The sequence below is a fragment of the Coregonus lavaretus genome, assembly GCF_964263955.1.
Source record: "Coregonus lavaretus genome assembly, chromosome: 3".
NCBI lineage: Eukaryota > Metazoa > Chordata > Actinopteri > Salmoniformes > Salmonidae > Coregonus > Coregonus lavaretus.
Window position 1 is genome coordinate 13,682,984 of NC_139990.1, and position 12,685 is coordinate 13,695,668.

Here is a 12,685-nt window from a genome sequence, read left to right on the forward strand (position 1 = left end):
TTCTCGCACATGCTTTTTTAGTTCTTCCCACACATTTTCTATAGGATTGAGGTCAGGGCTTTGTGATGGCCACTCCAATACCTTTACATTTACGTCATTTAGCAGACGCTCTTATCCAGAGCGACTTACAAATTGGTGCATTCACCTTATAGCCAGTGGGATAACCACTTTACAATGTTTTTGTTTTTGTTTTTTTGGGGGGGGGTGGGGTGGGGTAAGGGGGGATAGAAGGATTACTTTATCCTATCCCAGGTATTCCTTAAAGAGGTGGAGTTTCACGTGTCTCCGCTGTCCTGGCGCCTCCGTGACACAGAGAAGAGCAGTCTCAGTTGAATGACCAGTCTTGAAACCTGACTGGTTTGGACATAATAATAATAATAATATGCCATTTAGCAGACGTTTTTATCCAAAGCGACTTACAGTCATGCGTGCATACATTTTTGTGTATGGGTGGTCCCGGGGATCAAACCCACTACCTTGGCGTTACAAGCGCCGTGCTCTACCAGCTGAGCTACAGAGGACCACATGAGAGTTGTAGTATTGTTTCCCCACAATATTCTGCTCAACCCAGATAAAGATGTGTTGGTATTTTTGTTCTATCAGATCTGGTTTTGACAGACAGAATTCTGGTGTCAATGTGAAATATGGACAGGACTCAGCACTTTGGCTTACAGGAACATCATTTGATCCTATCAAAGAAAATACTGCCTACAATGTTTAACATATTTTTTCATGACTATTGAGGGTCATGGGCTTATGTCATGTCGTTATCTGCGTGAAATACCATTTATTTGTGTTGTCTCATCATACTCCATCCTCGAGAATTTACACAAGCCTTCTTCGTCATCGGAGACACCGTTCGACGGTTACCATGGTTACAACATCACTTTGTGCTCAATGTCACCACTTCTTGGGACAAACGTTGTGCGCGTAACATGTTTTGAGGAGGCGTTCTTTGTGCCATTGTTCAATGAAGTAAAAACGAGAAAACGGATAAAGTGAGTGATATTTTCAATATAATGCATAATTGACAAAAGAAAGTAGCTTGCTTTTATGCAGAGAAGCCAAAAAAACCAAACATTTTATTTTCCGAAGATAATGGAATGAGTACTACTAGCGGGTCGAATCATGGCTAGCCGGCTAGCTAGTCTGACGGTTTACTGCTGTTTAGCTAGCTAGCTAGCCTATTCGTAAACAATAGAGTTATCTACTGAGCTAGCTAATGTTAGCTACATTGTTACTGGACGTGTAATTCCGCTATTGTTACAGTTGTAGGTAATAGCTATGTATTTGCATTATCTGTCAAAACGTGTGTTCTGTAAGCTAGCTAACGTTAGCTAGCTAGCATTGTCCCCATAATAATTGAATGGATAATGCTAGCCAGCTAGCTAGCTAGTTTAGCTAGCCATATCCCTGCAGGTCAAGCTGTGATGCCTGCATAGCAACATGTACTTTACTCTTGTCTCAACCACCACAGACACTATCATTGTGACTAGTTAGTTATGTGTATTGCTATGATTACCAACACCACAACACCTGCTTGCATAGGCTAGCCTATATTCATATTGTATTTCTGATACTGAGAATTGGCAATTACTGCAATATGGATTTTGATCAGTCGAAAATAACAAAGCAAGGCAATGGTAGCTGAAAATTTGCAGCAGAATAAAATTCATTGTTGATTTGATTTGTTGTGAGTTATTTGTAATCATGATTTATATGTGCAATGTTCAGTACATTAAATGGCGACCCAGGCCTGGCTTTAATGGTAATGGTGGTGGTACTTCTCTTCCATGGCACTGAATCTCCTCTGCTCCTCTCCTCTCCCCAGTGGACCGTGGGTCGAAGCGCAGGCAGGTGAAGCCTCTGGCTGCCTCTCTGCTGGATGCCTTAGATTATGACAGCTCAGATGACAGTGATTTCGAAGTGGGAGACGCAGATGCCTCAGGTAACCAACAGCAGTGGGGGTCCTCTTCCATCCACTCCCTGGAAATGTAAATTACACCCTTTCTTCCCCCACACACTCAGTTCATTCCTGTTATGTTGTGATGCACATCTTCTTCAGTCAGTTCAGATAGAACTGGAGAGGAGGAAGATGGAGCTCAGAATTAATTATTCAAACCAACTTGAAATGTACCCAAAAGCAAGGCAGTGATTTCTATTGCAGTTTGTTGCTATTTGATTGTGTATCCTTTTAGAAGTTGGCCCTCATGGACTACTCATAGTCATGAAGTCTCTATTTAGCTGTGGCTTGAATAGCTTTGAATGACACTTCAATGTCCAGCTGTGAGATTTTCCCAGCTGTGATATTTTCCATCTCAACACAGCTTTCAGAAGACTATCTCCACCATGACTCTCTGTCCGGTGTGTCTGTCAGTGCCACCCCACTCTCAGATGCAGGCATCCCAAGGTGTAGATGAAATCCTCATCACCCTGCTTGTCTGTGTCTGGTAGTGACCTTGTAGAGCGGTGTGTTTCTCACTGACTCACTGCATGATCTAGAGACAGGCTGAGGAGATCTCGGCCTGTCACTGTCTGTTTGAGCTGGATTTATCGCTCTGTTGGCCCTGAAGTCTTCATCCACCCTATCTGAAACACACACACTGAGGCCAGCAGCTGATAATGAGATTCTACAGTACTGTGAATCTCCTGGGCTCTGTGGTGTTGGAGTGTTGGACGCTGGACCTGTCAACTGAGACCTTGAAATCCAACAGCTCTTGTTAATCTTATTATTAATCTGCATTGCAGATTAGACTACATTACATAACGTTAGAGAGCTGAATTCAACTTTGTTATCACATATCAACATGATTTGTTCATAACAGTCCTTCAGGTCATGTTAATCTTTATTTAAAGTGTCTCAATACAAACAAATAACATAAAAAGAGAGCGAGATTAAGACAGCAGACATGCTTTCATTCATACTCCATGTTGAACACGCCTTCTGTCCTCTTCCCCCCTGTTCTAGGGTCAGAGGGTAGTGCCATTGGGAGTGATGAGGAGGAGGGGTCCAAGGAGGAGAGCGCTGCTGAGGACTCTGACAACGACAGCGACTCGGACAACATCGGCTCTGCAACGGACGGCATCAATGAGGAACAGACCAAGGAGCTGACAGGTGACGACACCCCCACCGAGGAGGAGGAGAAGACCAAGGAACAGCAGCCGTCCTCTGACACTGGCACCACTACCACTAAAGACCCTGCTCCATCAGGGGTGCCCAGGGGCCAACGGAGGAGAGAAGAGAAGGTTTCGGACACAGAGGCTGGGAGTGGAGGAAGCGGGAGTGGCACAGGTAGGCTATGTTTTCAAATGTTATTTTTTTATATTCATGTTTTGAAATTATAATAAACGTGAAAAATTAAAACCCTTGATCCAGGTAGTGGTAATGCGGAGGACGGCGGCTCAACAACGGCCGCCACACAGGAGCCCAAGAAGTGGAATCTGCGTCGTAACCGCCCCATGCTGGACTTCACCACCATGGAAGAGCTCAACGAGATGGACGACTACGACAGCGAAGATGACAACGACTGGAGGCCCGCCACCGGCAAGAAGAAAGCCAAGACGGCGGCTGCCCAGAAAGGAGGAAGCGAGGGAGAGGAGGACGAGGAAGATGACGACGGAGGGAGCGGTAGTGATGAGGATGACAATGGTGGTGATGATGATGAAGCTGAGAACGAAGAAGGGTGCAGTAGCGACAGTGATAAAGAGGTGAAGAAACCCAAGAGGAAAGTGAAGAGCAGCAGTGTGTTTGACGAGGAGCTGACCAATGACAGCATGTCACAGGGAAAGAGCAACGAGGTAAACACAACTTGATGTCCTTGTCCTCTTTATCACTTTAATACTTTGTTGTTTGCAAACTGCCTCACGCCCTCAGCATGTAGGCGTATCATGTAGTCGTGAAAGTTGTTAGAGAAGTTTGTATAACTCTCTGATCCCTTCATTGGATCCAGTGTGGTAGCCAGCCCAGCACTATGTTACTATGTGCCACAGAGTTATCTTATAATCCAATGAGGAGATTGGATGGTATCAAGAGTGAGAGAACCACAGAGACTGTTAAGCTAATCGACTTAGCTTAGAGTCCATCAGTGTGAATGAGATTTAGCCTACTGCTGTCTATCAATTACAATCTGTGGCCAGATGAGAGGGGAGATTGTGAGAAGCTTTAGATTTAGGACTTGGAGGAACTTTGTTTGAAGAGGCCGGGGAACTTTATTTTTTGCGGTCCGGTTGCGTACAAACATATTAGAATCACACGTAACAGTGTATTACATTCAAACACGGAGATGAAGACATTTTAGAGACCTATACATTTCACCTAGTTAAAAACAGAACACGTGTACAACAGCCACAATATAGTGTATAAGAGTACATTGATATTGGTTTTACTGAAACTTTACTGTGTCTCCCACTTCCTGTCTACCCAGGAAGCCCTGCTGGAGCGTGCCCAGACGTGGAGCGCGGCGGCCCAGAGGATGGAACACATCCTGATCTGCTGTGTGTGTCTGGGAGACAACAGCGAGGACGCTGACGAGATCATCCAGTGTGACAACTGTGGTGTGACCGTACATGAAGGTAAGCACCACCAAGAGATATGTAGCTTATATAATAGTAGCCTTTTCTTATTCTAGTTCTATGGTAGGCACAGGTCAGAAACACAGCTGTTCAGAAGGGCTAGGACTACCTTGGTAGCTGTTCAGGTTTTTTTTGTCAAGGCAAAGATTTAAGGATGAGCAGGTGTTTAGGTGCCAGGCTGGGTTTTGGTAGCAAGTTCCATATACCCACAACCAGAATCAAACACGAAATAATCACCACTTCACCGTCCACCCCACACCTAAACATAAGCAGGGAAACCAGCAATACAAAAGGGCATTCTCCCCATATAGCCCTGGCCTGGGGAATCAACAGACTAACCCTCTTCCTCTTCATCTAAATTATGGGCTCATTGTGTCTCCCTCTGACTGGTTGGAAACAAATCAACGCTGGCCATGGACACCACTGGATCAATGTGACAGCGCTAATTTTCAATTACAGATGTTTTACTGATTTAAAGCACCTAGAAACGGAATGTATGCAGGCACACATGCAGGCACGCACACACACACACCATGGCCATTGGCAGCACTAAATCAGAGGGTAACCTTGAAACAGCCAGGGTCTTTCAAGTGCCCCCCCCCTCTCTCACTCACTCATTCACTCACACACACACTTATCTCTCCCTCCCTGTGTTAATATTGTGTTCCTCTGAGACCTGTCTAATCTCCATGAGAAGATGGGACCATGCTGAGTGGTGTGGTCAGGGACTGGAGAGACCAGGGCAGAACAGAGGGGACCATGATGAGTGGTGTGGTCAGGGACTGGAGAGACCAGGGCAGAACAGAGGGGACCATGCTGAGTGGTGTGGTCAGGGACTGGAGAGACCAGAGCAGAACAGAGGGGACCATGCTGAGTGGTGTGGTCAGGGACTGGAGAGACCAGAGCAGAACAGAGGGGACCATGCTGAGTGGTGTGGTCAGTGACTGGAGAGACCAGAGCAGAACAGAGGGGACCATGCTGAGTGGTGTGGTCAGGGACTGGAGAGACCAGGGCAGAACAGAGGGGACCATGCTGAGTGGTGTGGTCAGGGACTGGAGAGACCAGAGCAGAACAGAGGGGACCATGCTGAGTGGTGTGGTCAGGGACTGGAGAGACCAGAGCAGAACAGAGGGGACCATGCTGAGTGGTGTGGTCAGGGACTGGAGAGACCAGGGCAGAACAGGCAGAAGGAGCACTTTGAGGCCAGTTCTAATCTTTCTCTGCTCTCTGAAGAGGTTGGTTTGTCTTTTTACCAGGTAGAATAAGTTACCTTTCTCAGGCTATCTGGTCTTGTAAAACTTTTCAGGTAATTTACTGTGCCGGCTACTTCATAGGTTTAAAATAATTGTTGATATTTTTGATCAACAGCTGGAGTATTAATGTTCGTACCTATTATCTGTATTGTAGTAATGTATTAAAGGTGCCTGGTTAAACAATGCATATTCCTGTTCTACGATTCTACAGCGCCACAGAACAAGTTGTGCGCCATAAGAAAATGCAAAAACTACAAATGTTTTTGCTCGTACTAACATGCAGCATCTAATTATTTGGGTCCTCCTGTATTTATTTTGTCCATTTATTCCTAATGTCAATTACAGTTGGGAAAGAATGCATTACATTTACCAACCAGACTTTCTCCGGTTATTATTAAATTAATTTAATCGGAATGGCATGTACCAGGCCAGCGGCTTTCATTTTCTTTCTATTGCAATGTAAGATGGAGAGGATGCAAGTGTTGTAAGAGAGGGGAGAGAGAGAAAGGGGGTGGAAAGAGGGAGTGGGAGGACTGTAGAAAATGCACAATAAGACATGCATAGAAGTTGGAGGACTGTAGAAGAGCAAGAAAGCGACAAGTAGGAACTCTCTTTCTCCTTCATTTGCCTCGCCGTGGCATTTTCCCCTCCCGTGGTGGAGAGGGCCAGGCAGGTAGGAGTGTCGTGGCCACCCCCTCACTGAACAGACAGCTGTTCCATACTGAACACTGCCCCTCCCTCGCAAGCCATTTCTTAGACACACAGATACACACACAGCCCCTCCTCGTGAGCCAGATGCACCACAGTGCCAGGCGCCCTGAGGGAGAGGGGGGTTGATTGGTTCAGGAGAGGGTTGGCCCACATGGTTGCCTCCATGTCACAACTGCTCACCTGCAGCTCTGCGCAGCAGCTTGGAAACACACACACACACACACACACACACACACACACACACACACACACACACACACACGTCAAGGCAGAACCTGTCAAATGCATGGGATGATGCTGGCATGAAATGGGAAACAGAGGAACAGCCAGGGCCTTTCTACAGATTCTGTGCCCAGTGCCCCACCCTGAGGAGAGGATATTGAGCTGCCGTTTTGGCAACTCAGGAGTTTCAACTGTAGTGGGAGGTGTAGAGGATGCTGGATGCTAAAGCTATGCATTGTTCTGTTAGCCTTTTTGGCTCCAACTAGCTCACGTATAGCTCATGGTTTTGGGGTCAAAAGGTGCTGGGTTATCCTCCATCCTCCTTTCTCTGGGCTGTAGAGGCACAGTGCTCTTTATGATGTCCCTGACTCACTATTCTGAGAAAATAAGAGAGTGAGGGTGGAGGGAGAACAAGGGATGGTAACAGGAAAGAGAGAGAGAAAACGAGGGAGGGATCGTGAGGAAGAGATGAGAGATGAGCTGTCATTATCTGCAGCTTGGTTGAGTCGTCCGACCGCCTCGTCTCTCTGCTTGACTCTAGAACTCTTTGTTCTCCTTTCCGGAGCACTGCACATTCCCTCGTTCAGACAGACACTCCTCCTTGGACCAGAGGGAAGGAACGATGGATGAAAGATGAAAGGAGAAGATGCAGGAAGTAAAGTGCAGAGAGAGAGAGAGAGAGATCAAAAGCCTTGGTGAGCACAGCAGAGGCTCAGAGAGCCAGTTGTCCATACAGACAGAGCCTGTATCTGTCACAGCCCTGGAACCTGCAGACTAGCTGCTTTTGATTAGCATGGGCTAGTGTGTGTTTGTGTGTGTGTGTGTGTTTGTGTGTGTGTGTGTGTTGAATGATCACAGACATCATTAACTGCATCGCCATTAAAGAAGCTCTGATGCTCTCTCTCTCTCTCTCTCTCTCTCTCTCTCTCTCTCTCTCTCTCTCTCTCTCTCTCTCTCTCTCTCTCGATCTGCTTCATGTCTTCTGGACTGAAGCCTAAATGCTCATTCTAGCCTTTCAGTAGTGAAGACAGTCACTTGTTGATTATTTTTATGTCCCTTCTTTACAATTTATTTTATTTTTCGTCTTGCAGTTTTACTGTTTCAGCAGTGTAATGGTATCCAGTGTCATTTTAAAGCAGGATGGCTGTTAAAATGCTTTCCCCTAATATAAGAACATTACATTGTCATTAATAGGCCTAGGCTGCGTCCCAAATGGCACCCTATTCCATACACAGGGCTCTGGTCAAAAGTAGTGCACTAATAAGGAATAGGGTGCCATTTGGGACACATCATTCTACCACCAATTAAATCCCTGTGCTGTTGATTTCACTCGGCTCCCTAACGAGTTCTGGACCGTAAAGTTAATGATTTTCTCAAATGTGCTTAATTCATTTAGGCACCACTGTTTGGGCTTATTTGTTTAAATGCATATTCAGTAGAAAACAATATGTTTGGGAGGGACGCTTTAGTTGTTGTTGCAATGGATATCACATTTAGCAGTTGAAATTAATTGTTTTTTTTTCTCATTTAAAACACAAGCTTTTATTGCGTTTTACATCCTTGGGCTAACCACTGGCGGGTGGCGTGTACTGAGCCCTAGAAATCACAGCTAGAGTTTTTAAGAGTCCCTACAATGCCCATTTGTGACTAACTGGTCTGGCGTGTGACATACTGTAGTAGCAGCAGAAAGACAGTTGACTGACGCCCCAGTAGATGACAAAGGTTCACACTGACAGTGTCCTTGGGGCCTTGTACTGTAAAACAGATACAGGACAAGGCACAAATCATATACTGCTTCCTTCTATCCCCCTTTACTGTAAGGGTGCTAGTGTAATGCTGCGTATTAAATGGCACCTAATTCCCTATACAGGGCCTTCGAAAACTATTCAGACCCCTTGACTTTTTCCACATTTTGTTACGTTACAGCCTTATTCTAAAATGGATTAAATAAAACAATTTGCTCAGCAATCTACACACAATACCCCATAATGACAAAGCAAAAACAGGTTGTTAGACATTTTTGCAAATGTATTAAATACAAAAAACAGAAATACCTTATTTACATAAGTATTCAGACCCTTTGCTATGAGACTCAAAGTTGAGCTCAGGTGCATCCTGTTTTCATTGATTATCCTTGAGATGTTTCTACAACTTGATTGGAGTCCACCTGTGGTAAATTAAATTGATTGGACATGATTTGGAAAGGCACACACCTGTCTATATAAGGTCCCACAGTTGACAGTGCATGTCAGAGCAAAAACCAAGCCATGAGGTCGAAGGAATTGTCCGTAGAGCTCCGAGACAGGATTGTGTCGAGGCGCAGATCTGGGGAAGGGTACGAAAACATTTCTGCAGCATTGAAGGTCCCGAAGAACACAGTGGCCTCCATAATTCTTAAATAGAAGAAGTTTGGAACCACCAAGACTCTTCCTAGAGCTGGCCGCCCGGACAAACTGAGCAATCGGGGGAGAAGGGCCTTGGTCAGGGAGGTGACCAAGAACCCGATGGTCACTCTGACAGAGCTCTAGAGTTCCTCTGTGGAGATGGGAAAACCTTTCGGAAGGACAACCATCTCTGCAGCACTCCACCAATCAGGCCTTTATGGTAGAGTTGCCAGACGGAAGCCTCTCCTCAGTAAAAGGCACATGACAGCCCACTTGGAGTTTGCCAAAAAGCACCTAAAGGACTCTGACTATGAGAAACAAGATTATTTTGTATGATGAAACCAAGATTGAACTCTTTCAAGGCTGACGTTTGGCAAATCAAACCTTCAGCTCTCTCCACAGATTTTCTATGGGATTAAGGTCTGGAGACTGGCTAGGCCACTCCAGGACCTTAATGTGCTTCTTCCTGAGCCACTCCTTTGTTGCCTTGGCCGTGTGTTTTGGGTCATTGTCATGCTGGAATACCCATCCACGACCCATTTTCAATGCCCTGGCTGAGGAAAGGAGGTTCTCACCCAAGATTTGACGGTACATGGCCCCATCCATCGTCCCTTTGATGCGGTGAAGTTGTCCTGTCCCCTTAGCAGAAAAACACCCCCAAAACATAATGTTTCCACCTCCATGTTTGACGGTGTGGATGGTGTTCTTGGGGTCATAGGCAGCATTCCTCCTCCTCCAAACATGGCGAGTTGAGTTGATGCCAAAGAGCTCGATTTTGGTCTCATCTGACCACAACACTTTCACCCAGTTCTCCTCTGAATCATTCAGATGTTCATTAGCAAACTTCAGACGGGCCTGTATATGTGCTTTCTTGAGCAGGGGGACCTTGCGGGCGCTGCAGGATTTCAGTCCTTCACGGCGTAGTGTGTTACCAATTGTTTTCTTGGTGACTATGGTCCCAGCTGCCTTGAGATCATTGACAAGATCCTCCTGTGTAGTTCTGGGCTGATTCCTCACCGTTCTCATGATCATTGCAACTCCACGAGGTGAGATCTTGCATGGAGCCCCAGGCCGAGGGAGATTGACAGTTCTTTTGTGTTTCTTCCATTTGCGAATAATCGCACCAACTGTTGTCACCTTCTCACCAAGCTGCTTGGCGATGGTCTTGTAGCCCATTCCAGCCTTGTGTAGGTCTACAATCTTGTCCCTGACATCCTTGGAGAGCTCTTTGGTCATGGCCATGGTGGAGAGTTTGGATTCTGATTGATTGATTGCTTCTGTGGACAGGTGTCTTTTATACAGGTAACAAGCTGAGATTAGGAGCACTCCCTTTAAGAGTGTGCTCCTAATCTCAGCTCGTTACCTGTATAAAAGACACCTGGGAGCCAGAAATCTTTCTGATTGAGAGGGGGTCAAATACTTATTTCCCTCATTAAAATGCAAATCAATTTATAACATTTTTGACATGCATTTTTCTGGATTTTGTTGTTGTTATTCTGTCTCTCACTTTTCAAATAAACCTACCATTAAAATTATAGACTGATAATTTCTTTGTCAGTGGGCAAACGTACAAAATCAGCAGGGGATCAAATATTTTTTTCCCTCACTGTAGTTTAGTCTGTTGCAGAACGGTAAAGAACCTACCCTTCGTACTGTTTGAAGTATAAGCCTAGTAGCCTAATCATAGTAATTTGTCAATACCTGCTCTTGTTGTTCCTCTGTCACACAGTCCTCTTAGTAGTGCCATTTGAAGGCAGCCTTGGTAAGGCGTTAGCAGTTTTAGATGAGGTTCATAAAATGCTTAGTGCTTAGCAGAAATATGGCCTCATCCATGGCAGTGAGGTGTCTTCTGTACATCCTCCGTATTATCATGTTATACACCAGGGTAATTATCACATCAATGTGGGTTAATGTGTTTTCCCTCATGCTGTTTCAACTAACTGCAAAAACCTTATTGCCACAAGGGCAGCTCCCGAAGCCCCTGAAATGCATTCAAAGCCCGCACCTTAATAAAAAAAATACAAAACGCCAGCCCCGCCACTTGATTTTCTATAATGAGGCTGGAGAAATGTGGCCTATCCACTCTCAAATTCCTAGTAAATATCACAGAGTGGGCCTTTAAGTGATCCACAACATATTAAGCTGGTATTGTGTTATATCCAGTGATTTCAGATGAATTAATGAATTAATGGGATCCATAGAGGAAAACAATGCATTGTGAAGCTGCTTATTGACAGTTCGTTTTCATTTTAGAAATAGCGTTGTAATCCATTGTCAGGCCTTTGTCAGACGAGAACATTGAATTATACCTATTATTGAATTACTCCACTCTTTCTCTCTCTCTTTCGCTCTCCCTCTCTCTCTGTCTTCCTTTCAAAACAGGTTTAGAAAATCGAATTGAAATGAAAATGAAAAAGCTATCAAGCCGTAGTAGCCTTGTGGTTTTTCTCCCCTTTATAAGAAGGAAATATTTATTCTATGGTATACTGGCCATGGGAATGATTGCATTGTTTTTAAAAAGGAGCAGACTAAAGTAATGTTTTGAGAGATTGTTCTCCATCTTATTATGGAGTTTTAATTTAGTGCCGCTGATTTAAAGGAAGACAGCTGGCAGTTGTTTTCTGCTCATTCCATCTGAAAACACACACACATCTGTCATGAAAAACGTCAATTACATAATGTGTAATTGGTGTTATTCAGTGAGATCTTTGTATTTGTATTTATTAGGGATCCCCATTAGATGCTGCCAAGGCAGCAGCTACTCTTCCTGGGGTCCAAACATAATAAAGCACTTACATTACATATAAAACGGTACATCATACAACATTATTACACCACTACATACAATTGAAGTCAGAAGTTTACATTCACCTTAGACAATGTCACGCCCTGACCAGGAGAGACTGTTATTCTCTAGGTAGTTTGGTCAGGGTGTGAAACTCTATGTTTTGTATTTCTATGTTTGGCCGGGTGTGGTTCCCAATCAGAGGCAGCTGTCGCTCGTTGTCTCTGATTGGGGATCATACTTAGGCAGCCAGTTTTCCTGCCTGGGTTGTGGGATTTTGTTTGTGTTTCAGTGTGTTTGGCTGGTTTGTGTATAGCCTTCCGAAGTCACCTTTTGTTGTTTTGTCAGTGTTTATTGTTTTAATAAACATGTATGCATTCCACGCTGCGCCTTGGTCTAATCCGTCTCTCAACGATCGTAACAGCCAAATACATTAAAACTCAGTTTTTCACAATTCCCGACATTTAATCCTAGTAAAAAATCCCTGTTTTAGGTCAGTTAGGATCACCACTTTATTTTAAGAATGTGAAATGTCAGAATAATAGTAGAGAGAATGATTTATTTCAGCTTTTATTTCTTTCATCACATTCCCAGTGGGTCAGAAGTTTACATACACTCAATTAGTATTTGGTAGCATTGCCTTTAAATTGTTTAACTTGTGTCAAACGTTTCGGGTAGCCTTCCACAAGCTTCCCACAATAAGTTGGGTGAATTTTGGCCCATTCCTCCTGACAGAGCTGGTGTAACTGAGTCAGGTT

General features: G+C 44.6%; 1 protein-coding gene across 1 annotated transcript in view; it reads left to right on the forward strand.

The window, feature by feature from the left end:
* Positions 1-934: 934 nt before the first annotated feature.
* Positions 935-12,685, forward strand: part of LOC311116635 (PHD finger protein 14-like) — a gene marked incomplete at its 3' end in the record, with an annotated part of 87,119 nt that continues 75,368 nt past the window's right edge. Inside the window, exons 1-5 of the mRNA XM_084157436.1 lie at positions 935-998; positions 1,832-1,948; positions 2,969-3,292; positions 3,377-3,798; positions 4,425-4,572. Of these exons, the coding sequence (XP_084013562.1) occupies position 998; positions 1,832-1,948; positions 2,969-3,292; positions 3,377-3,798; positions 4,425-4,572 (1,012 nt within the window). The 5' untranslated portion in view covers positions 935-997. The remainder of the gene's footprint in view (positions 999-1,831; positions 1,949-2,968; positions 3,293-3,376; positions 3,799-4,424; positions 4,573-12,685) is intronic.